This window comes from Sphaeramia orbicularis, chromosome 15 (genome assembly GCF_902148855.1).
Source record: "Sphaeramia orbicularis chromosome 15, fSphaOr1.1, whole genome shotgun sequence".
Classification (NCBI taxonomy): Eukaryota; Metazoa; Chordata; class Actinopteri; order Kurtiformes; family Apogonidae; genus Sphaeramia; species Sphaeramia orbicularis.
Window position 1 is genome coordinate 12,537,412 of NC_043971.1, and position 25,973 is coordinate 12,563,384.

At 37.0% G+C, this 25,973-nt stretch overlaps 1 protein-coding gene across 1 annotated transcript in view; it reads left to right on the top strand.

Annotated features, from left to right (window-relative positions):
* Nucleotides 1–851: 851 nt before the first annotated feature.
* Nucleotides 852–25,973, top strand: part of thada (THADA armadillo repeat containing) — a 285,860-nt gene continuing 260,738 nt past the window's right edge. The window contains exons 1-21 of the mRNA XM_030156371.1: nucleotides 852–911; nucleotides 2,081–2,162; nucleotides 2,284–2,393; nucleotides 2,530–2,660; nucleotides 3,576–3,724; nucleotides 3,810–3,842; nucleotides 3,917–3,965; nucleotides 4,090–4,283; nucleotides 6,277–6,371; nucleotides 6,489–6,712; nucleotides 8,087–8,808; nucleotides 10,240–10,394; nucleotides 10,493–10,648; nucleotides 12,946–13,053; nucleotides 13,152–13,275; nucleotides 15,776–15,921; nucleotides 16,989–17,217; nucleotides 17,306–17,441; nucleotides 18,516–18,652; nucleotides 21,089–21,220; nucleotides 24,061–24,221. Of these exons, the coding sequence (XP_030012231.1) occupies nucleotides 2,090–2,162; nucleotides 2,284–2,393; nucleotides 2,530–2,660; nucleotides 3,576–3,724; nucleotides 3,810–3,842; nucleotides 3,917–3,965; nucleotides 4,090–4,283; nucleotides 6,277–6,371; nucleotides 6,489–6,712; nucleotides 8,087–8,808; nucleotides 10,240–10,394; nucleotides 10,493–10,648; nucleotides 12,946–13,053; nucleotides 13,152–13,275; nucleotides 15,776–15,921; nucleotides 16,989–17,217; nucleotides 17,306–17,441; nucleotides 18,516–18,652; nucleotides 21,089–21,220; nucleotides 24,061–24,221 (3,264 nt within the window). The 5' untranslated portion in view covers nucleotides 852–911; nucleotides 2,081–2,089. The remainder of the gene's footprint in view (nucleotides 912–2,080; nucleotides 2,163–2,283; nucleotides 2,394–2,529; nucleotides 2,661–3,575; nucleotides 3,725–3,809; nucleotides 3,843–3,916; nucleotides 3,966–4,089; nucleotides 4,284–6,276; nucleotides 6,372–6,488; nucleotides 6,713–8,086; nucleotides 8,809–10,239; nucleotides 10,395–10,492; nucleotides 10,649–12,945; nucleotides 13,054–13,151; nucleotides 13,276–15,775; nucleotides 15,922–16,988; nucleotides 17,218–17,305; nucleotides 17,442–18,515; nucleotides 18,653–21,088; nucleotides 21,221–24,060; nucleotides 24,222–25,973) is intronic.

Consider the following 25,973-nt stretch of genomic DNA (forward strand, 5'->3'; position numbering starts at 1 on the left):
ACATAAACATAAACATTGTAATTTTCTTTTCTTTTTTTGTATAAAGTTGTGAAGCTCTTGTCCACAAATGTGGACAAAAAAACCCATGGCTGGGTTTTGGGAGGTTGAGAAACAACACTAAAAATATCAAGATGTATGGGAAGAACAGCATTAAAAATCAACAAAGACTAAAGGTTTCACCTTATACACTATCATATATAAGGTTCCACCATATACACTATCATATGTATATATATATATACACACACACACACACACACACACACACACACACACACACACACACACACACACACACACACACACACACATATATATACATATATATATATATACACATACACACATATATATAAAATTAAAAACAACTAATACAAAAAACAACTGAAAAAGAGCAAAGTGACAGATTAGCTCAATGTTAGGTTATGATTTAGTGCTCATAGGTTTGTCTTTGAGTCATACTTTTATATTACTGAAAGCCTTAATTTTTTTTGATGTTTGTGAGGCTTTCCAGATCTGATCACCTTTAACAGATAAAGAGGAGGAGAAGAAGAAGAAGAAGAAGAAGAAGAAGAAGAAGAAGAAGAAGAAGAAGAAGAAGAAGAAGAAGAAGAAGAAGAAGAAGAAGAAGAAGAAGAAGAAGAAGAAGAAGAAGAAGAAGAAGAAGAAGAAGAAGAAGCCATTTTGGATTTTCTGCCTCTCCCTACACCTTTACTATTTTATTATGTCTTTAATGAATGTTAATTATGTGCTAAATAAATAAATAAATAAATAAATAAATGGCTGTTTCCGTACCGTGGCGGGACAGTAGGTGGCGGTAGTGGTGTTTTCCTCTCTGTCGTCATCCGCCATTTCACCAAAGACGAAGAACCAGTCTGTAGCAGAGCCTCAGCAGCACATGCTGGATTGTGGTGAGTGCTCTTACTATTAAACTGCTCTCGTTTTTCTTCAGTCTCCGGTGTCTTGCTAAGCTTGCCGTTATTTTCCTTCATTTGTCACTGTCTTCACTTTGTTGTCTTTTGTTTTCGGACTGTAAGATGAGTGTCAGACAGCTAGCAGCAGTTAGCTAACATCAGTCCAGCTAATGCAAAGTAATGGAACAGCTGCTATGTTTACAAAAGTTAAGTGAAATATGCAGTAATAGAAATAAAAAAAAACACAAAACTAAAGCGTGTCATTGCTGGGAGAAGTGTTGAAAATACTCCATTACATGATAAAGTTCTGGATTAATCTAAGTTTTATCAGCAAAATGTCCTCAAAGTATGACAAGTAGAAGTTGTCATTGTACAGAGAAATTATCCCTTTTGTTTTTTGCTATTTTATGTGATATTTTTAGATTGATATAACTACATGTGTTATATTACTGCTATAGATGATAACCTGATTTTAATTACTTTATAAATTGGTGGCATCATTTAATATCGGCATTGGTGCAATAGTTTGTGTATCTTATAATGTGCACAAATTCTGTATCTCCATTTTATTCTTTTTATCCTGTATGTTGTAGGCTTGTGTTATATGGACTTGTGTCTGCAGTAAAGTTTATTACAAATATAAAATCATATTTTTGTAGCATCACTGTTTGTCAGGAACTCAGGTTTGTGCTGATGCATTTCCACAAATCCATGTGGGTATAAAATACTTTATTTAACTTGATTTGACACTCATCATGTAAAGGAACATTTTATCCTTCAGTTCACCCAAAATATTAAAAATCTACACTCTCAAATGTATTTTCACTGGACTAGAAGGGGATGAAGCACTGTGATCTGAACAAACTTGAGTAAAAAGTGCAATACTTGCCTCTGACATGAAGTTACATAAAAATGAAATGCTGAAGTGATGTTCTTCAAGATTGTACTTAAGTTTACTACTTCACTGTGACTGAATAAGGAGGAAAATTGTTCTTTCCTCTCAAGCAAAAGCCAGTTATCTTGCTTAAAGGGCATCTGACTCATCTATGCTTATATTTTTTGATTTTTATCCTTCACAGTTTATCACCTTCACACATGATACCCCCTTGGAAAGATGAACAATACCATACTGATAAAAGTAGTTTTGTTTTCCTCTTCTCCCACAGGACAGAATCATGGTGGTGAAAAAGAGGACAGCCAAAGTAGAGGCTGTAGTGTTGGATGAGGAGAAACTGCAAAAATTAATGGGTAAGGTGGCCGAACTACTTATTGGCAGTAAAAATGACATGGTGCCATGAAGCCACGTTTATCTGTTATCCCCTGTTACTTGTTTTACAGTTCGTAGTTTAACTGTTTTGGCCTTTTCTAGCATCTTTGTCTGTGGATGGAGGAGAAGATGGAGTCCAAAAGGTTGCACAGACTCTTCATTCCTGTTTGGAGTTAACGGATCCGGTGCGACAGATTCATCTGGTTAAAAAGGTCAGTTAAGGATCCAGTGTTATTATCAGGATTGTCCAGAACCACTTTTTATCCTCAACTACAATGTAAAAACAAAAGTTTGTGTTTTTGTTGCATACCTGTAAAACAAGTGGTGTTTGTGTCCATACGACATCAGGCAGGTTCCCAGTTGGAGGTGCTGAGTGAAGATCAGCCTGATGGACCTCTGTTAGATGCCTGTCTACACACATTGGCTCTGGTCCACACCTCCCTTCAGGCCAAGAACCCTCTACGCCGTGCCATTGCCAGGTACACTGTCAAGTGTTTGGACTTGTAGCCCCTTTTCACACCTGGAGTTGGTTTGTTCTTGTCAGAACAATGGAAAAAAAATCAAAATCTTACGAAGTGTATTTTTCTCATTTCTAGTCAAAATATCTCATTACACTTAAAATAACACATAATCACCTAAAGAGTAACTTTTCAGTGAGATAGAAGAACTTAGTCTTAGACAATAGATCTTTAAAATCTTATTTCAAGAAATCTTACCAAGATAATTTTCACTTGCAGATTTTTTTTGCTTAATTCAAAAATTATCTTGGTAAGATTTCTTGAAATAAGATTTTCAAGATCTTTCGTCTAAAAATAAGTTCTGATATCTCACTGAAAAGTTACTTTTTAGGTGATCATGTCTTATTTTAAGCATGATGAGATATTTTGACTAGAAATGAGAAAAATACATTTTGTAAGATTTTGTATTTTTCCAGTGAAGCAATTGATGAGTTCTTAAACTTGGAGCATTTTCCACTTGTTTTTTTTTTTGTTTTTTTTCAGACCAAAATATAACACTGTAATATCAGAAACTTACTGATTTGATTTTTCTTTGACTGGATCAAGAAAGTAAATGCAAAGACATGAAGAGAGAGGAGTTTAGGTAACAGACATAAAACAAAGTGTGAGTGATCATTTTGAATTAATGTCAGTTTAATATGATGTAATTGCACAGCTGCATCATCTGCATAATTTTGTTAAAGTGTAAATACTGCATTTTGTGATCTGACAGATGAGCATAGATGTCTTCATGAAAATCTTAAATTCAATTTGTGATGTGACTTAATTTGTCAAGAAGGCTAGTAGTAGTTTGTATAATGGAGTGTTTTACCTTGTTATTCATGGTTAAATCTTCAGTCCTGAGGATATTTAAAACATATTTGTCTCTTTTCTTAGTGCATTAGGTTCAGTACCAGCCTGGTTATCGGAGCGCGCTGTGGACCATTTGTCCACCTGTCTGTCTGAATGTATGTCCAGCCAAGCTTCAGACCAGTATCCACACATTGTCGACACAATCGCTGCCTGTCTTGACGGTTTTCCTCTTGGTGAGTCAAATTCACTAAGGAAATAAAGGATTACTTGTTGTTAAGTAATATTAATAACAGCTTTTACAAAATTCCTTATTTCCAGGTGAAAGATGTATTCTCAAACTGCAGCCTGAAGGTAAGAGTCGTTGCTTATTTAATGTCTGATTCTGAGATTCTGATACTTCACTGACTCCTTTCTCTTGTGTGTAGTGTTGCAGTTCCTTCACAAGGCATTGAGAGAATACCTACATCAAAACAGGTATTCTACATTTTCATATATTGTAGAATTAAAAAGCCAGTGTTCTGTACAAATCTCTCATGTTCATGTTGTTATAAGGTTGTGTTGATTTATTTGCATCTGTCGCCCCCTGCTGTCGTTCCAGGGGTCTAACAGGACGTCACATCGCTCAGGCCCAGCTGATGCAGTCCTGTCTGGCTGCAGTGAAGGCCTCCATGCAGGTGGTCCAGAGATCCCAGGAGACCATCAGTGCCTCTTTACAGTCTGAACAGGATCGAAGGGAACTTGAGGACACACTGAGCAGCCTCTTGACCTGCTGCATACACATCCTCACCGATGGTACGAAAAACAAATTTAAAGATACAATACTGTCATCTAGAAAAATACACCATTTAAAGACAATATGTAGCCAGAATTCAAATACCTGAAAAAAAAATCCATCCAACGTCAATACTTAAAGGTTTTTAAGCTGTCTGTTCAGTGTTGAAACAACCTGTTTCTAAGACCTAGAGTTGAAATTGGGTTAAAGCATCTGAACTCAGGTCTTAAAATTCTGAGCATTTAATTTCATTGCAGGTTTGCCCTTTTAGTTATTTAGCCCCTGAATTAAAAGATGAAATGCTCTTTTCTTTTTGGCCTTTTAACTATGCTGTTCTCACAATTATCAGCAAGTTTTTTCACATTCAAATAGTCACTTTTATGTAGTTTTGGGCTTTCTGGTGTATTTTTTGCTGTCTTGCAAAATGACTGTGTGGTCATTGACTTGTAGTTTTCTTGCACATCTGACTTAACCCTAACATTAAAAAAATACTGGTTTCATCCTCTTAACACAGATGATATCATTAATCTGTCTAAATATCATCAACAGCCATTTTCATTAAAAAAAATGATGTGTCCTTAACAGCCATTTTACATAGAAATCAGCAATAACTTGATGAAAAAAAAGTTTTTATTTGAGCATATAATATGCAGTAACTTTAATGAATTTATTTATCCAAGGTATAGACATTTTCAGCTTCAGCTCTATATTGGAAAACCGGTAGTAAAAGTAAGTGTGTTTATTTTACTAAGTGGTTCACACCATCAGTGGCTTACAGCACTCAGCATCACCTAAGACAGGGGTGTCAAACTCATTTTAGTTCAGGGGCCATATTCAGCTAAATTTGATCTGCAGTGGGCCGGACCAGTAAAATAACATAATAACTTATAAATAATGTCAACTCCAAATTTTTGTCTTTGTTTTAGTGTAAAAAAAAACCCAAAACATTAAATTATGAAAATACTTGCTTTTATAAACTATCAAAAAAAAAAACCCTGAAAAAACTGAAATTTAAATTAAAAAACATAAGAAAATTTAGTGCAATTTTAACAATATTATTCCTCCACTTATCATTTGTCCATGTGCATTATGGATCAGATCTACAAAGACACTAAACATTGAGGAACAGGCAGAAAAATTGTTAAAAGTGGGCTGAATTTTCTTTAGATATTTCAGGTTGTTCATATTTGTTCAGGTTATTCACATTTTAGTGTTACAGGATAGTTTGTAAATGTAAATATTTCCATGATTTAATGTTATTTTTTGCACTAAAACAAAGAAAAAAAATTTAAGTTGTTGATTCTAGATTTTTTTTTGGCTTAATTCAAGATTTTTTTTTTACTTAATTGAAGATTTTTTTGGGGGCTTAATTCAAGATTCTTTTTAACTTAATTGAAGATTTTTTTTTTTGCTTAATTCAAGATTTATTTATTTTTTTACTTGAAGATTTTTTTGTCTTAATTCAAGATTTATGGCTAAATTTGAGATTTTTTTTAGGTTAATTGAAGATTTTTTTTTTGCTTAATTGAAGATTTTTTTTGCCTTAATTCAAGATTTTTTTTAATTAATTGAAGATTTTTTTTTTGCCTTAATTCAAGATTTTTTCCTTAATTCAAGCAAAAATTATTATTTTTTGCTTAATGCAGTTCAAGACTGTGGAATTTTTGCACTTGGCAAAAACATCAGAGGGGCCGAACTGGACCCTTTGGCGGGCCGCATTTGGCCCCCGGGCCACATGTTTGACACCCCTGACCTAAGATGAGTCAATTAATTCAAGTAAAATTAAGGTGTGGCATTAAAAGTGAAATGATTTTATAAATATAATGGTTGCAGTTAAGCCTTTGGTTTGTTAATATTATTATTTTTCATCTGCTCTAGTTTTCCCCAGGTTTCATACATAGACATGTAATGTTCAAAATCATGTGAAATTATGTCATTTTCATAGAAAAAACATAACATTGAGCCTGCTCTGCCTCTAAACATTCCGCTTATGTCTTTCTGTCTGTCTTTTAGAGGAGTTCATTCAGGCGGTTCAAAGCACAGCAGGCATGGCGGTGGTCTTGTTGATCCGGTCTGTCATGGGTTCTGGAGATGAAGTTGCGTCTGTGGTGAGTAGATTAAAGTTTAACGGTTCTGGATTGTATAAGTAATACCAATAGGATTCTGAATGACACCAAAAGATGTATGATGTTAATGACAGTGTGCATTTTCTTTGTGTTTGTCAGGTGTGCAGTTTGCTGCGTAGCTCAGCTCAGGGTTTGGACTCAGTGCCTCAGTGGCTGAAGCAGAGGTGTGAGGGTCTGTTTACCAGTGGTCGCCCGCTGGGGGTCTCTCTGTATCTGTGCCACGGAGCTCTGGCCATGTTGAGCTGGAAGGGCGCCCTCCCAGGCCCACAGTGGGAACAGCTGCTGCTACTGGTCCCAAACACACTGCTGGACCTGGATGTCAGGTACATGTGCAGAAAAAGGACTTCAGAAACCCAGACAATATTTTTTTGTTTGATGTGCAGCAAATGACTGTTATATGTCCTGAATCTGACACTTTTAATCTAGTATTCTATTAAATGTTTACTTCATCCTCTCACTGTATAAAACACTACACTGAAATTTTTAGCTTAGTTTTGGCACTTGGTACCCTGTTTCTTTCTTCAAAAACATGATTCTGTACTTTCTGATGTCTGGGGTAAGGTTATAATAGTTTGGGTTTTTTCATTCTAGTTTAGTGTTATTTTGACTTTTTTTTCTCTAATTCAGTTAGTTTTAATTAGTTTTTAGAGCAGGTTTGCTAGTTTTTATTAGTTTTCCTTGTTTTCTAAATGTTCAGTTTTAGTTTAATTTTAGCTTCTTTATATCTTTTACCTTCTTTACTGTTATATTCAAATAAATCCCAGACAGGACTCTGCTGCTTTCTCCCAACTTCACTTTCTATGTTTCCAGGTAGAGTGGGGATGAAAAGCTGACAGAAGTGACGGACCGTTAAATATCATATGATGACAGCAGATAAAATTGCTTGAGGCAAATAAATCGATTTTATATCAATCCGACATTGACAAAGACAAAAACGAAGGGAATTTTATCCATAATTTTTATCCGTTTTAGTTAGTTTTGTAAGCACACAATACAGTTTCAGTAAGTTATTGTTTTTTTCTTTTAATTATAGTTTTAATTTATTTCACTTAACGAAAATGTTTTTACAATTCTAGTTTTCATCATTTCATTAGTTTTCGTTAACGATAATAACCTTGGTCTGGGGTCTCAGTTCTTATGATGATGGTGAGAATCCAGGCATATTCTTAAAGGGTAGAAACAGTTTAAGTATGATATAAATGATGTCACTGCCTTTCTTTAGGCAAATGTCATTCATAAAATAATTTCTAAATCTCTCCATAAAAATTACATCGACTTAGACTGTTTTGGTGTGTGTACAGTACTTGCACTTGGCCTAAAAATAGCCCTAAAACTAATACTAAAAACTACAAAAATACCGTTAACCTCCTGAGATCCAGGAAATGTCAGGAAAGTACAAGTTTTGGCTTTTTTTAATTAAATAATTGCCAATATTGGAAACATCATGATGCAACAGTTTTTTCAGATGCATTTTTAAAAAAATCTTTATGGAATGTCCTTTGCAGTGAACAGTTTTTTTTTTTGTGTAAAGCTGTAAAACTCTTGTCTGGGTCTTAGGAGGTTAATCAATTACTCAATTAAAATAAGTAAAACTAGACTGAAATCATAAACCAAACCAAAACTTATTCAAAACTTAAAAATGATAATGTCAAAACCCTTCTATCTGTACTCATGGTCATACTCCTGTGTGTCTATAGTGTAAAGGAGTCCAGTACGGCTATGGTGGTTGCTCGGGTTCTGACCCTCTGGTCTGGAGCTGCCCTGGACTGTCTGCAGACGGACGCTCATCCCTGTCCTCCAGGCCTCCAGCGATGCCTCAGCGGAGGCTCTGAGCTACAGCGCCACCTTCTGGAGCACATCTACTCACACTGGGAGCACCCTTTAGACGGAGTCCGGCACCAAACCCGCTCCCTGTTCCGCAACCTGCTGCTCCTGCATCAGCACGCCGGTCCCTCCGTCCCTGACCGGACCGTGGACCCGTACATCACCGAGCTCACACACAGCCTGCTCAGACTGGAGTGGCAGATGAGGGGAAAGTACGGCTCCTTAGGCTGCCTCGTGGAGCTTTACGGGGCGGGGTACCTGTTGGACATCCAGCCCCAGCTCCCTTCATGTCTCCTGGGCCTGATGGGGGACCAGACCCTGGCTCCTTACGCTAGCGACCTCTTGGAGCGGCTGTTTGTCAGCCACAAGGCACAGTTAGCCAGCGAGGCCAGCGCTGCAGGAAAGACCACAGAGGACTGGATGAACTGCTGGCATCAGGCCTGGGTAACCCCCCTGCTGCAGGTGCTGTGCCGTGCCAGGCTGGACCAGACCACTTACATCCTGGACTATTTCCTGCCCAAGCTGCTCCGCTGTAGCCCCTCCAGTCTGGCTCACATGGTGCAGGCCTTGCAGAATACACCGCCCTGCAGCACAGGTAAAAACATGCATACATTACTATACCAGGGCTTCTGTTTTTACACTGTGAACATTATATAAATTAAAGTTTAATAGTAATTTGTTCCAATATGTTGTAAATATGTATATAGTCTGTATAATTCTTATTACTATTCATTATTTTACTTACTTCCAAGTCCATTGTTAAGGCAGCTGGTGTTTTGTCAGTTCTTGGCTGTTTTAGTTACAGTGATATTAAGTCTGGTCCACACTCAATAAAATGCAGTGACTCTTGTTTGTATATTATTTATATATTTAACCCTTTCATGCATAGTGGTCACTACAGTGGACAGCTTTTCAAACCTGTTCTCTTGTATATTCATGGGTTATGTTGTTTTAGTTGAATATCAGCCAACACAGTGGACGCTTATGCATCATGTAACTTTGCTGTTCTTGAAAAACCTGATCTGCAGTAACATATTTGAGTTTAAACCAATTGTTATTAGACTGTAATTATAATTTTTTCTTTAACAAAATGGTTTTTTTGGCATATTATCTCCATGAAGTGAGTAATAACTAGTATTAGAGTAGGTTTAAATATGAGAAAACATCAGATTAGCAACATTAAAAGTGTTTATATTTCATAGTTTTCACTGTATATCAGTAAATACATGTTTCTTGGCTTCAAAAATTAAACGTATCGTATCCATCTGAGTGGACATTTTTGCAACTCCATGAAAAATAGGTTCATAAAAAGCTGTCAATCGCATTGCTTTTTTTTTTCATGCCTAAAGAGGAATAAAAACAGGGGGGAAAATCCTGATTAAGGTTCTCATAATTCATGCATTAAAGGGTTAAATTACCCTAAGTCTTCTTAACTCTTACATACCGGACCTTTAAAAACTTGTTGGTTGAAATGTTCAGTGCTCATTGGTCATGAAGTCACAACTGAGTAGTTGAACTAAGATAAGATGAGATAAGATAAAATAAACCATATTATTTGCACGGTGGGGAAATTTGCAGTGTTACAGCAGCATAGTAATATTAAAAGTAAGGATTAAAGTAAGAAATATAAAAAATAAATTTGTACAAAAATATATAAATTGACACTTAGTATAAAATATAATAAATAGGTATAGAAAATATATGTAAAAGAGCAAAGTATGGAGTAAAAATTGTTGTCATTCTTTCATCACCCACTAATCATCAGTTACTGATTGTCAGTTGTATGTTCTTTATATGTATGTTTTGTACTTAAATGAATGAATGAATATTTTTATTTCAGTTATCAACCAGTTGCACTTTATATTTGTGTTACAATGCAGCCTGTTATTGAAATGTTGCTGCCAAATTTACTTGTAAAATGTTCTATTTTTGCCTATTTTATCAGCAAAATATTCAGTTGTGGTAAGACATTGTATTGTATCACAGTTTGTGAACCATTAACTGAACATTTCTCTATGTGTGCCAGGTTCTTCAGGCAGTAGGGGGGCTTTGGGGGCACTGATGACGTGTCTTCGAGCAGCCCGGGCTCAGGGGGTCATCCCATCCTCAGAGGAGGGTCTGTGGGGTGGGCTGGTGCCTCTGGCCCTGCTCCGACAAGCACTGGTCCACAAACACGATCAAGTGAGTTCATGTCTAGTCTCAAACCTGCGAGAACAGTTTTTTGAATTGTTGGATGTGTGTGTGATCTCTGTGTGTTTCTGTTTGTGTTACTGCACCAGGTGAGGATGGACGCTTTGGGTTTAGTCTGTGAGAGCCATCGCAGCACCGAAGTTCTGACGTCACAGGAAATGGAGCTCATCCGCTACTTCCTGCCGGCCAATCTCAATAGCCAATCACCAGGCGTCAGGCAGCAGACAGTCAGCCTGATGAAGAAGGTTAGAGCTTTACCTCATCCCATCTGCACTGCATGAAATATTTAGATTATAATATACCATACTTTCCGGGCTATAAAGCGCACCGGAATATAAGCCGCACCTGAATATAAGCCGCGGCTGACTTTAAGTTGCACCTGACTATAAGCTGCAGGTGTCCACGTTGTGGCATGAGATATTTACACAGAAAGATGGTAAACAAAAAGATTATTTAAATATTTATTTCCATACATTAACTGCTTTTTTCCAAACAGTGCCTGTAACACGGCAGTAAAACGGCAGGAACATGGCTGGTTAAAAAAAACAAAAAAGTCATTGATCTGTATCTTCATCTTCCTTCTGCTCATTGAAGCCACTGCAGTCGTCTTCTTCAGTGTTAGAGTTGAACAGCCTCAGAAAGGCTCCGTCACACACTTTCTGCGTCTGTCCTCCGTTGTTGCTCAGTGGCACTTCTGTGCTGCAGCTCTATTTCCTTCTTGGACAGACACATTGATTGCTTTACTTTAACTTAAAAGCTGCATCACATGCATTTCTTTGTGTGTTTTCCATGATGAGGGTTTATGCATGACACGCAAAATGATTGTTAAAAGTTAACATTAAAACTTCTCCTCTTTGCATCACCTCCTCCACCTGTCTGTCTCACTTTTGCACTTCCTGCTAGAGCGCCCCCTGGTGACCGTTAGCCCGTATAAATCTATACTCGAGCTGCATCGCTGTATAAACTGCAGGGTTCAAAATGAGAAAAAAGTAGTGGCCTATAGTCCGGAAAGTACGGTAGATGTTGTTAAGACTACTGTTACTGTTATCACTTTTTTATAATTTTTATCCTGTGATTAGTAAATTGTATCTATCTATAAGTCTGTCTGTCTATCTACCATCAACATAATTAGCTATTCATTATTACTATTACTACTTTATTATTATCACTTTGCTACTTGTTTCTACTAGTACTTTATTAAGTGATTGCTTTTATTTTTCAGTACTGTTTTTCTTTTTTAGCGTTATTGTTTTGCTATTTTCTTGTGGTATTTCATGTGTGTATATCCGGTGTTGTGCTGCTATTGGAACCTCAACTTCCTGAGGGCTCTGCCCAAAGGAGCAATAAAGTTCTATCGAATGGAATGGAATCGAATCTAATCTAGTCTAATCTAATCTAATCTAATCTAATGTATATAATATATTGTAAATGTCTTGTGTTTCTCACCAGTTCAGTTTATTTTGAATATGCAACAAAACAAACAAAATAATCCTACTTTAGTCTTTAGAAATAAAACATTGCACAAAAACATGAAAACTTATCCATATACATGTAAACAAAATATGACTTCATTCATATATTGGAAAAGGAGTGCGAGGAAGTATAATTTATTTAATCCCACTCCGTCTCCACAACACAGTAGAAGAAGTTAAGTGTGGTTTTTGTCAAGACCTTAACATATGATTCACATCATTTTTATCATCCAAGCCTGTCACAACAATTTTATACTCGCCATATTGTAATTATTTGAGATAAATGTGATTATTTCGCATAGCAGAAACAGCCTGTTTTATTATCATTTCCGTATCGTTTACCATTGTTTCTCATTGGGCCTTATTCATCTTCTGCTATGAGTTAGCTTTGGCAGTAGTTTATTTTGATTTGATTTTATATCTTGATTCAATATTTTTCTAAAGAGCTATGTATATTTATATTATATCATATTTTCCCAATTCTTTTTTTTTTGGCCATAGTACGTGGTTTAATTTGATTTTGTGGTTTGGTTGATTGTTTCACAGATGGGCTTTGTATATTTTAGTTGTGTCATATCTGCCATGAAACAGAAGGAAAACACAAATGTAACTCATTTTATGCTTCAGATTTCTATGTCAGTAAATGGCTGCTCTTATTCATTAGGCGCATAATCAAACTATTATTAAACAGCAGGAGGATAAAACTAACAGAATAGACGTTAGTATTATTTATTGCAGTTATTTTTATAGCAATTTTCAGCTGTAATTTTAATATTGTGATACACCAATCAAACCATGTAGTGAGCTTTATTCTGTGTGTGTTTCATAATAAGAAGGTGGTTGAGAGACTGTTTAATGGCATCCTGACATTCTTTCATGTATTTTTCCCTCATTTATCAGTCTAATTCATGAACATTATAATCATCTGTGTTTCCGCCTGGGCCAAAGAGCATGATGGGATTTTATTTGCTGTAGTGCACCTGAGAGGAAGCATTTCTCTACTCATGCATTCTGTTTTTTTCCTTTAATTTGTCTGTACCTAATTCAGTCTTATGTCTTCTATCACATAGCTGCTTTGTAGAGTGAAGGACAGCACTCAACTGTTGCAGAAGAAACTGGTCCAGGAGAGAGACCAGGACCAGAAAGGCAGAGACCAGCACACGCTACACCAGTATAAGGTATTAAAGTGGTTATCGATGGGGATAATCTGTCAGCTCTCATTGTGTCTTGACTTTATTCTTCTTCTGTCTTTTATGTTGCTGTGTGTGTGATCTAGGAGTTCCTGCGCTGGATGGGTGTTAATCTGCTTGAGGTTTTGCTGCCTGGAGCTTCGTTCTCTAAATGCATTATGTCCCTCCACCTGCTGGGTCTGCTGGGACAACTCTTCACTTTCACTACCGGTACATTCTCTACTCACCAGAACCTTCAACATATGACTTAAAGGGCTCATATTTTGCTAAACCCACTTTTATTAGTCTTTGGTTCATTTATTTGTGTATTTGGACCCTAATAGTTCATAAAGTTTGAATTTGAACCCTCCAGGTGCTGCAAAGCTATATTTATATTCATTCCGGCAAAAATCGAGTGGATTTCTACAACTCGTTTCAATTCCTGCTTAATTTGTTATGTTTTATTACTAGTTACATCATGACATTTGCACATATAAGCTCAAGACTTCCGATGAACATTTCTCAGAGTATGACATAATTGTTTATCAGCAGCAGCGGTTGTAGTAAAAACTGAAAATATGTCCAAACTTCGAGCCGATTACCTAAAATGTTCAATTGCTGGTTGTATTAACGAACACAAGTGGCTGAACGGGATGGAGCAGCACGGACGGGGTGGGGCATGAAGTGGCTTATTTGCATTTAAGGGGCCAGTGTTCAAAACAACCTTTTTCGTGCCATTACTCATGAATAGGGTTGAAGATAGACCTGTGGAGTTGAATTAATGAAGAATTCAGACCCAAGCATAACGTTTACAGTTTATGTAGACCAAAGGGAAATGTTTTAAAATGCATAATTCCATTTAAAAAAGCAAAATATCACTCCTTTAATTCCAATAGGAGAACACAGACTTTCATATAGAGATGTCACAGTGATGTATCTTCTTGAATAGCCAGAGGACAGGGTTTTTAAAGGAGATGTGAGCACATACTTCTGTCCATGTTAGGCTATTACCTCTTGATGTGTGTAGAATAAGCAATTCCAATGGACAGAAGTCATACATTTCTTTTTTTGTCAGGTGAAGCCATTTACATTACATTTCAAATGCATTGCTCTTTCAGTACACAGCACATCTATTACAGTCTGGTGACAGTCACGTTATGGAAACAGTTAGTGACGAGCATTTCTCCGAGTAAGCCCATAATTGCGGTTGTAGTCCATACTAAAAATATGTCCAAACTTTGAGCCGATTACCTAAAATGTTCAGTTGTTGGTTGTATTAACGAACACAAATGGCTGAACGGGACAGAAAGCACGGTCAACAACCTGGAGGGGGTGGGGCGTGAAGTGACTTATTTGCATTTAAAGGGCTAGCGCTCCAAACTACCTTTCTGGTGTCATTACTCAGAAATAGGGTTGAAGATGGACCTGTGGAGTTGAATTAATGAAGAATTCAGACCTAAGTTTAGCATTTACAGTTGATGTAGACCACAGGGAAATGTTTAAAAATGCGTAATTCCATTTAAAAAAGCAAAATATCACTCCTTTAATTCACTTTTACAAAATGTCTCTGCTGTGGTGAATAGTGGCACCTACCATCACTGTCTGAATGATTTTATGGCAAAGACAAAACCAAAGATGTTAATTACTAAGGGAGGTCATTCTAAATGCAACCACTTTGGTTTATAAAAGCTGTTTTTAACCTGAAACTTTTGTTTTTCCTGCTGTACTGTACATACTTCACATATATCAGATTGGATCTTAATACATAGAATGACATTGACATTAGAACTTTACTAAACAGAAGAGCTAATGTTGGCCTGGACTTTTGCACAGTACTGTATTGCATTCCTGGGTCTGTCAATTTTAACTGACATGCAATTTAGTTTAACAGCTGACAGTCCGTTAAATTAATTTCTATAATAACATATAATATGCAAATTTCTTGAACAGTAATTATAACATCAGTGTTCCTAGTGTGCAGTTTATCTCTACTGGTTCTATCTGTTTTATTGTAGTTTTTTAAGAAACAAAAATGTCTATATGCAGGTCTGGATAAAATTAGGAGATTTCTAAAGAACACAATACTATTGTTTGAATTTAAGAGTTGAAACGGTTCAATATCTGGTGGAATAACCTGATTTTCAGTCCCAGCTTTGATGCGTCTTGGCTGTCTGTCCACCGGTTGTTCAGTTTGTTGTTGGCTGCTTGATGCCACTCCTGGAGCTGAAACCAACACGGCTTTGTTTGATGACTCCTGACCATCCATCTTCCTCTTGATCACAATCCAGAGGTCTTCAATGGGATTTAGGTCTGGAAATTTGGAACGGTCTCTTAATTTTTCCCAGAAATGTATTTTACCTAAACTGTCAGCAAACAAACTCCAACTTTTAAATTTGTTTCCCCAGTTTTGTTTGAAATACATGTGATAAATATTGGCACATTTCACCGCAGAGCTTGGATCATAATGCAGCGTTTCATCCAGTGTTGTTAGAGAAGCCGGGGTTGAGTGCTTTGCCCAAGGGCACCTTAGGAGTGATGCTTGGCAGTTTGATTCCATACTAGTGACTGGAATAAGCAGACATGTTTGTGCCTCAGCCAACAGTCTGTCCATTACTTGCCAGCCTCTTCACTTTGATGTGTCTCTGAATCCAGCTGCCTTGCTGATGCTGTAGTGCACTTTTCTGTAACCCTCCAGTATTTCCTCACCTTTTCTCCTCATTCTCGTCCTCAGGTCCTGATGTGTTTGCCCTGGGTGAGGTTGTGACTTCTGACCACGCTCAGAATGTCCTCTATTGTGTAGCCAGCAACTTCCTGGAAGTCAAACAGCTGGCCTCAGCATTACTACGGCAGCTCCCGCCATCAACTGTAGGACTACGGGTGAATATTTGACCACTCACAAAATAGCTTAACGTTAGCCTCATAGCATAAGTGCCTAAATGATATTTTTTGCCAAACTGTGATACCTGCATAAAATGAGTCAGTAGTCTTAGAAGAGTAAAGTTACGCAGATATCACAGTTTGGCCAAAAATATGGCATGTATGCTAAGAGGCTAACAATATGTGTAATTCGGCACCAGCTCGGGTAGAAGTCATACATTGTTATACCTTATCTTAGCTTGGTTTGATGCATATTAGATCATGTCTTATACCATTGCATTGTTTTAAAAAAGTCCTGAAAGCAGGTCCAAGAAGATGATAGAGTTCAGTATTCAACAAAACAATGCAGTTACCAACAGTATCACAAAGATAGAACCTCATCATAATGAATAAATCCTATGAAATAAAACCTATGAATATAACATTAGTCAGTTAAAGACATAAACATTTTCCAAAACAATTAAAGGATGCAACAAGATAACATATTTTTATATATATGTACAATAAATACTAACTTTCTCTGTAAAAAAAAAAAAAAAAAAGTTTCAAGTAAATTAAAGTGACGTAAATTTTAATCACATACATCTTTTACAAACTTTATTATTTAAAACTTTATGTCAAAAAATAAAATTACCAGGTGCTCTCAGGTCAATTCCAGGCACATTTGTAACTTAATATTTGGCGTGGTGCAAGTGCGGCTGAAGAATGCTCAGTGGCTTCTCTTTTTTTGGATAAAACTTTGTGTTCTCCTTTAATTTCCAAACTTTTTGTCATTATGAAACATAATTTTGTATGCTTATAGCATAATACTATGTACATCATTGTGATAAAAAGTGAAAAAAAAATAATCCTGACTATATGTATTCCTGTAGATATGTGTTTTACAGCAGTGATAAGGTGCTGTGCTGGAAAAATTGAAAATGACTCTTAAGTGCTTGAATTTGACCTTGAAACATGAACTGGGAGGGCCAAGTTCATATGGAATGATCCCAGGTGAATTACTCCAGACATTGTTATCCATGTTCCAGGATTCAGTTGTTCTTATCCTCATTCTGTGATGTTATTAGTTGGCTGAGAGAATGTGTGGCGTCCTTCAAGCTGCTCTGGACCTCAGCACCAGTACCAAACCTTTTGACAGCGTCACAGCAGCCCACCTCCTCAACCTGCTGCTCCACCAGCCTGACCTGAGCCAAGCCCTGCAGCGCTGTGCCCAGGAGCAGGGTCTTGGATTCCAACCTCCACCCCCACCTCCACAGGCCTCTGAGGCTCTCATTTTGGAGCTCAACACTCTGGCAGGTGAGATCCAGATCAAACTGTGTTGAATATATGATGAAACCCAGAAGTGAAGCAGAGTCTGACCGGTCTACCATCTTTTTGTCCTCAGTGGTTCAGTTCTTACTACAGTGTCTGCAGTCGGAGGTGTCGAGGGCCGAGTCATCTCTGTTACAAGCAGCTGCCTCGTATCCTCTGTATGGCAGAGCTCACTGCATCACCGCTGTCCTGCAGCATCTAAACACAGAGTAAGGCAGGGTTCCCTTGGGGTCTTAACCCATAAAGACCCAGTGCTACTTTTGTGGCAGTTCCCAAATGAATTTTTCTCTATTTGTACATTTCTTAACTGATTTATCAACACTTTTTTTTTATATTATCCTCTGTATTTTGCATTTTTGGTGTAAATCTTGTATTTTTCTGTATTTAATTCACAGATCATGTAGATATTCATGAAAACTCAGAGTAAATTCAAAATTAATTAAATCAAAACAGAGAAAAATGAAAAAAAAGCTTAGATTTTACTAATTGAATGTAAAAATAGTGTCTCCATCCACTGTCATTTGTCAAACTCCATTGGTTTTGATAGTGAATAAATGTTATAGAAAATGATGGGAGTTTCTACATTCACTATGTCCAAATGGGTCATATCTGATGACCATGAAAAGATGGGAAACTGCATTTTACACCAATTATTTACATGTATTGATAGGATTAGAGGATCAACAGGTATTAAACAGTTTAGATCAGTAGATGGTTTATGTCACTGGTGGCTGTTTGGGTCTCTATGGGTAAAAAAGTCTTCAAAGTCTTGAATTTGCAAATCTGCATTTAGTACCTTCTTTAAAAGTTATTACATTTAAGTTATTACATTTAATATGGCAGGTCTTAAGTTATGTTGACATGAACTTGTTCGCTGTGTTGTTTTTAAATGTGTCTGGGAAATGTCCAAACTGCAACGAAAGTAACAGTCTATTCAGTTCCAATCTGACAATTTATATTGAAATTAGGAACCAGTTTTTGCCAACTTTGCCCCCCCTGATGAGAGGTGACTCGGTGGGAATCAAGATATTGGAATAAATAAATAAATCTGTTTTCCTAAATTCTAGGAGTCATTAATTTTTGCCAGTATGGCCGTGAAACAGGCTGTGAAATGGGCATTAAATGATCTTCAAAGTTCTCCTAAAAAGTCGTAAATTCAACTTGTAGAAACTTGTAGGAACCCTGGTAAGGACGATAATCACAGCAGAGACATGTGTAGATGTCATCTGAAAGGCTCTTTCTCGTAGTGGTCTGTAGTTCACCTCACTGTTTTTCTGTTGAAGGGGTTTGACTCAGACCGAACGGTGGCAGCGTCTAGTTTCAGAGCTGATCGCCGTGTGCTACAGGATGTCTGATGTGGTCTCTCCTGTTGTCCAGAGCTCCTCCCCTGAAGGTCTCATCCCCATGGATACAGAGTCAGGTGATCTGATGTCCCAACCTGGGTTTGGACTAGTTATTAGCACTTTTAGAATGGAGTAACTTGTTCATAGTAAACCCTTTAAAACCTGACGTGTCATCGCCGGCACGCCCTGCACATATGGATTGGATGGTTGTAACTCTTTCACTGTGCGATTGTAAAAATTCCAACAGTTTCTGAAACCTCAGCGTTATAGGGTTTTTTTTGCGTCATTACAGTCATTTCACTCATGCCTGTACTAGAAGCTGCAGAATAAGCCATTTTAGCAGTATTATAACATGCAGTAAATTGTAAATGATTGCTAGATTTTGAAAGATCTGTGAAAAAAAGACTCTGGAAAAATGGGCAAATGGACTCACAGCATATTTTCTAACCTTTTTATAGTCAAAAGAAAAGGAAAAAAAGTCCAGGCTCAGGGTTTAAAGTGTTAACTGTTGAAAGGAATCTCCCTTTCTAGTGTCAAAACTGCAAATTGTAGTTCTAAGAGCATTGTTTTTAATGCCCTTATCAGCTTCGATCACAGCATTGTCCATCTTGTTATCTTCATATATGAGCAGTAGTGATGTTGTTTCTTCAAACTTTGGTTGATATTCATGTCCCTTCAGTAGCTCTATTGGCAGTTACAAACATATAAACCGAATGTACCGTATTTTCCGGACTATAGAGCGCACCTGAATATAAGCCGCACCCACCAAATTTTAAAAGAAAAAAGTATTTGTACATATATAGGCCGCACCTGACGATAAACCGCAGGTGTCCACGTTGTAACATGAGATATTTACACAGAAAGATGGTAAACAGAAAGATTATTTAAATATTATTTCCATACCTTAACTGCTTTTTTCCAAACATTGCCTGTAACACGGCAGTAAAACGACAGGAACACGGCTGGTTAAAAAACACAGAAAAGTCATTGATCTCTATTTTCATCTTCATTCTGTGCATTGAAACCACTGCAGTTGTCTTCTTCAGTGTCGGAGTTGAACAGCCTCAGAAAGGCTCTGTCACACACCGTCTCAGTCTCTCTTCCGTTGTTACTCTCAATGGCTCTTATGTGCAGCAGCTCTATTTCCTTCTTGGACAGACACATTTATGGCTTTTACTTAAAAGCTGCATTATATGCATTTCTTCGTATGTTTTCCATGATGAGGGTTTGTGCATGACACGCAAAATGATTGTTAAAAGTTAAGCTTAAAACTTCTCCTTTTCATCACCTCTTCCACCTGTCTGTCTCACTTTTGCGCTTCCTGCTAGAGCGCCCCCTGGTGGCCGTTAGCCCATATAAATCTATACTTGAGCCGCATCGTTATATAAGCCGCAGGGTTCAAAGCGTGAGAAAAAAGTAGTGGCTTATAGTCTGGAAAATATGGTATGTACACTGAACAAAAATATAAATGCAACACTATTGTTGTTGCTCCCATTTTTTATGAGCTGAACTCAAAGATCTAAAACTTTTTCTGTGTACACAAGGTTTATTTCTCTGAAATATTGTTCACAAATCTGTCTAAATTTGTGTTAGTGAACACTTCTCCTTTGCTGAGATAATCCATCCACCTCACAGGTGTGCCTTAGGCTGGCCACAATTAAAGGCCACTCTAAAATGTGCAGTTTTATCACACAGCACAATGCCACAGATGTCACAAGTTTTGAGGGAATATGGAATGATCATGCTGACTTCAGGAATCTCCACCAGAGCTTTTGCCTGTGAAGTGAATGTTCATTTCTCTACCATAAGACATCTCCAAAGGTGTTTCAGAGAATTCATGAAGAACTGCGTGAGGAAAATGGTGGTCACACCAAATACTGACTGGTTTTCTGACCCCCCCGGACCACCCAATACAGTAAAAGTGCACATTTTAGAGTGGCCTTTTATTGTGGCCAGCCTAAGGCACACCTGTGCAATAATCATGCTGTTTAATCAGCATCTTGATATACCACACCTGTGAGGTGGATTGATTATCTCAGCAAAGGACAAAGGAGAAGTGCTCACTAACACAGATTTAGACAAATTTATGAACAATATTTGAGAGAAATAGGCCTTTTGTGTTCATAGAAAAAGTCTGAGATTGTTGAATTCAGCTCATGAAAAATGGGAGCAAAAACCAAAGTGTTGCATTTATATTTTTGTTCAGTGTAGCTCTTGGCTGAGCTGTAATGTGTAGTTAATCAGAGGGACTCAGGGCTGTTTGTCAAAAAAACATCTGAAATCTACAACATTCACTTTACCTCATACTTAACAAATGAAATGTCTCAGAAAATAGTGCCTTTAGAGATGTAGTGAGTCATGGGTTAAACTGGTCACTCTTTGTTCAGGATTAACATTTTGGAGGAACAACCAGTTTTATTTTAGCTAATTCAAAGAACCATGGAGAAAGATGTGATTTGATACTGTATGTCTATGTGTGTGTGTCTGTGTGTGTGTGGATACTATTTGGACAGAGGCGTCGGCGGGGCTGCAGAGGATCCTACAGGAGATCCAGCCCAGAGACACCAATGACTTCTTCACCAGCGCCAGAGAGTTGGACTCCCAGCAGAGAGACGATCACACACAAACACCAGCACTGGACACAGGTGGGTTACGGATCATTGCGCTACACTGACTCATCACACAGGAAAAAAAAACACTCTCGTTCCTGGGGAAACTAAATACATCAGATACTGGGTTTGTTTTTTTCCAGTTTTGAGACTTTCATACACCACGCCTGTAAAGTTCAGTTCACGGTGAGATGGAATCGATGTCTGAGCTTTTATGGACTGTGTCAAATCGCCAGTAGCTTGTTTTAGAACAAAAGTGATGTCATTTAGTTAAAATAGTGGAAATGCTTAATCTTTTAGAGATTTGGCAGCTGTGTCTTTTTGATGCTGTGGTTCAAACATCCAAGGACAGCTCCAGATTCCACACTGTCTTGTTTTTTTTTTTTTTGTTTTCACCCTTCTGTCACTATCAGAAATGCAACTGTAGCAAGCAGCTCTTTCTCTGCACCCTACAATTCATGTCCATCGCAATAAAAGCCTGAAAAATGCATGAATTAATGAAAGTATTGAACCATGTCATGCTTAATGAAGGTAAAGGAGGCTGAAATGTCCTATTTATGCTCAGAAAAGTGAGACAGGAACTTTTTTCTTGACGTTTTCAGAGTTAATCTTCCTCCTGTGCACCTTTTGTCCATCTTAGTGTGCTAGGATTTTTGTCAAATAAATGATGGTGATAAACACATAAGAAAGACAGTTAAATAAAACCTTAAAAAACACACAACTTTAAAGCGGTTACATGAAGATGCGATGAAAACTCAATGTTAATAGCTAGAAACGTTATTTTCTTCACTGGACTCAGCTCTAAATGAAAAGAATGGAGTTTGATGCTGAAATGGCAGAGTTTCTTCTTATTATGAAGCTTATGAAGGTATAAAGTTATTATGGGATGTTATTATCTTTGCTAAGTTGCTGTTTGTTGATCCATGGTTCAGACTAAATTGTGACAGTTCTGACCTTATTTGATGGATTCCAAACAGATCTTTAGTTCAGCCATTGACAAAACAAACCAAACAGAAAACAGAGGTTTTACTGTGGCTGTTTTTTTTTTTTTTTTTTTTAATTGACTTTCTTTGTTGGAAGGAATTTCACAGGCAGCAACATGACAGTGGAATGTGACAGAGAAGACTTCCATTCTTTAATTTTTTCTCTTTTTGGTCCCTTGCACAATCCCACCCTACCCGAAAGAAGACATTTCTTGATATACTGTGGCTGTTTTCTGTCTAAAGACGGAGCTAAGCTAACAGAACTATAATGTAAACTATCAGCTGATGCAGCATGTGAAGATTATAAGAGAGTGTTGCTTTGAGTAACTGTCAAAATAGGCGTCTATGAGTTTTAATTTGAAGAAGAAAACTTAATGATACCATTATACCGATGTGTGTAAACAATGAGTTTTATACTTTATTCAGTGAGTGATACAGTCTTTGGATGTATATATGTGTGTGTGTGTATATATATATATATATATATATATATATATATATATATATATGTATCATTGACTTGTTGATGTTTTAATAGAACTAAGTTTTTTTCTGGTTCATGACTTCCCCCTACTGAGTTTAGATTATGATACTACATATAATCTCCTTTTTTCAATGTTCAGAGCCCATATTAAAACATGCCATCAGAGTAATATAAAGTGATAATAGATAGAAAATAGATTAAATCCAGTGTCTGTTGTGTCACACAGAGAAAGGGCCACCTAATCTGAACATAAATAGAGGAAAACATGTTGTATGCCTGTAAAAGAAACCAGTGTTCTGTCTTAATTTGCTTCTAGTTCAATCACAGGATATTAAACACATAAAGTGCTACTTTTGTGGCACTTCCCAAGTGAATTTTTATTGCTATTCAACCTTTCTTAATTGATTATAACCATTTATTATCATATTAGCCTATGTATTTAGTGTTTTTTCAGCGTAAATTAAGTATTTTCCTATATTTAATCCCCTGATCATGTTGATGGGCATTAAAGCTCAAGAGTAAATTCAAAAGTTATTATATCAGAAATGGAGAAAACAGAAAAAAAAAGTGACATTTTCAACAAATCTATCAATAACTGAGTATAAAATAAGTGTCTCCATCCACTGTCATTGATCCAACTCCATGGGTTTTACTGGTGAATCAATGTTGTAGAAGGTGATTGTGTTTCCATGGTAACTACGGAGCCAAATGGGTCATATCTGATGACCATGAAAAGACGACAAACTGTATTTTACACCAATTATTACATATATTGATAGGATTAATGGATCAATAGATGTTAAACATTTTAGATCAGTAGATGGTTTTGGTCACCAGTGCCTGTTTGGGTAACTTTCTAATGAATCCAAATTTCAAGACTTCCAATTGTACATAATCATAATTTAAGGCTCTGAAATTAATCAACTTCTGAAAGACTGAATTTAGTTGTATCTGCTTTACTAGTTGTCTGTGATTACTGACTTGTAGTGACAAAAGTAGATTCCGTTGAAACCGCCTTAGTCAGTAAGACTGCAGTTCTGGATGTTGGCTGATGAGGGCAGTGTTTGACCTTTTTGTTTTTGCAGGTGTATTTTCATAGCGTACAGTCTCTCACTTCAAGAAATCTTAATGATTACCGAAACAGCTATGACTACATTGTTATAAAGAAAATTAAATGGCTCTGTAATGTGTGTAATATATTCAGCCAAGTATAAACATTGAAATTGGGCTCATTATGAGGCCTCTTTATTTTACTTTCCATTGAATGCAAACCTTTAATGCTTAGTGCTTACATTATATACTAAATCAAATAAATCCTTCAGTTTAAATTATTAGGTAATGAAGCAAAAAGTGATCAAACTTTTCCCATAGTTTCCTCATGTATGTGTCACTGTGTGTGTTGGCTGCAGGCGGCGAGGGCTACAGGGTGACAGCGCAGATGGTGCTGGTATGCTGCTGGCGGAGTATGAAGGAAGTGGCCATGCTGCTCGGACAGCTGTGTCAGAGTCTGCCTCTGCACTACACCAACGACCATGCAAACACACACTCAGGCCTCATCACTGAAGAGCAGGTGAGAAACAAATGTACAAACACACACACACTGCCCCTTCGCTAATGTTACCTCATACATTAGAGTGTGGGCTTTGAAGCAGCAGAGACTCACACAACAAATGTCACTTTCAATGCTCTAGACCCAGATTTGTCAAATGGATCCAGTTTAATGAATGACGAGCCATTAAAAGTCAGTTAAGAGAATCACCAAGGCATTACAGGTTAGGTTTTTATGGGCTTTTGTCCAGGGTTGGCCTGTTCCAAAGTCAATTCCATACTTTTTTGTGTTTAAAGACTGTGCTTAGAGGCCTGATTTATAAGACTTAAGGACGTTTAATTGTAGAAATGGAGTCTAATATTCAAAAATATATTTTCATTATCATTTTTTTTTTTTTTTTTATCAGTGATAGTTTACAAGACATTGTGGACAGAAAAACAACAACAACACATAAACAAAGGGAAAATCCAACAAAAACAAACCATAAACAACAATAACGACAGAGTAACGACAAACAACAACAATGACAACATTATATTACAATGAAGAAGATAATAAATCTAAAGAGCAGCTAAACAATATAGCTTGGTTAGGGGTGATAGGGAAAAGGGGAAGAGGGGAGTGTGAATGAAAGTGAGAAAGAGAGAGGGGGGAGTGAGGGGGAAAATAATAATTGTTGTAATAATACAAAAATATATAATAATAATACCAGTAGTGTAATTTGCTAGTATTATCATTATGATGATGATGATGATTCTTCTTCTTCTTCTTATTGCTAATATATTTTCTTCATTCATTCATTCATTCATTCAATGAAAATGACACTTTCATTTCATCCAGGGACATGCACTAATAGGTTAATTGGTTAAGCTAAATTCCCCATATGTGTGAATATGAGAGTTGTTTTTTTCTGTATGTCAGCCCTGTGATGAACTGGCGACACGCCTATAGTTAGCTAGGATAACCTCCAGCACCCCCGCGACCCTCTCGAAGATAAAGCGTTTCTGAAGATGACTGAATATTTTCATTACCATATAATCCCCTGATAGTAAGAATTATGTTTTTGTTGCACTAAATGAGCCATTTATTGAGGATATTTTTCTTAGCAGATATTGTCTTCATCTGCTTTTTAAAAAATTCCACACAAAAGTCTCAAAATGCCAAAATAACTATAGAGTGGTACAAACTCTCATGGTTAGTGTTGTTAAACCTGTGGACATGGTGGATAGTACTGGACGTAGCAGAGACAGCGGCTTTAATCTGTCCTGAAGGTGAAGCAGCTACATGTTCACTTATACACTTAACTTACGGTAAGTGTTGCATTGTGCATTTATTCAGCCTGATTCCTGGTGGAGGACTATGGAGGCTGCACCGGTAATGACACATAAAAGTTTTAAAAGTGTTTTGGGTGCACATTCAGGAGGTTCATGTTGTGATATAACATAGATATTCACTGAAATAGCAGTGAAATCTGAAAATGACAGGCTGTAGATACAGTAAAGAACAGTTTTCTATCTTTCAACAGTTATCTGTAAGTGGTTAGCCTCCATTTTGACATCAGGACTGAGGAATAATTTCAGTAATTTTGCATAAAAATCAGACTTTGCTAATCTCATACGAATGCACCACATGAATCACAAACAAAAGGACTCAATACTACTTTGTCTGAGGTTGCCTGGTAACTGAAAGTGATGTCACTGTGGTTAGGCTCATGATGGTTCATCATCTATTGTGTGAAGTTTCTCAACTGAATACATCATCAAACTTCCATGT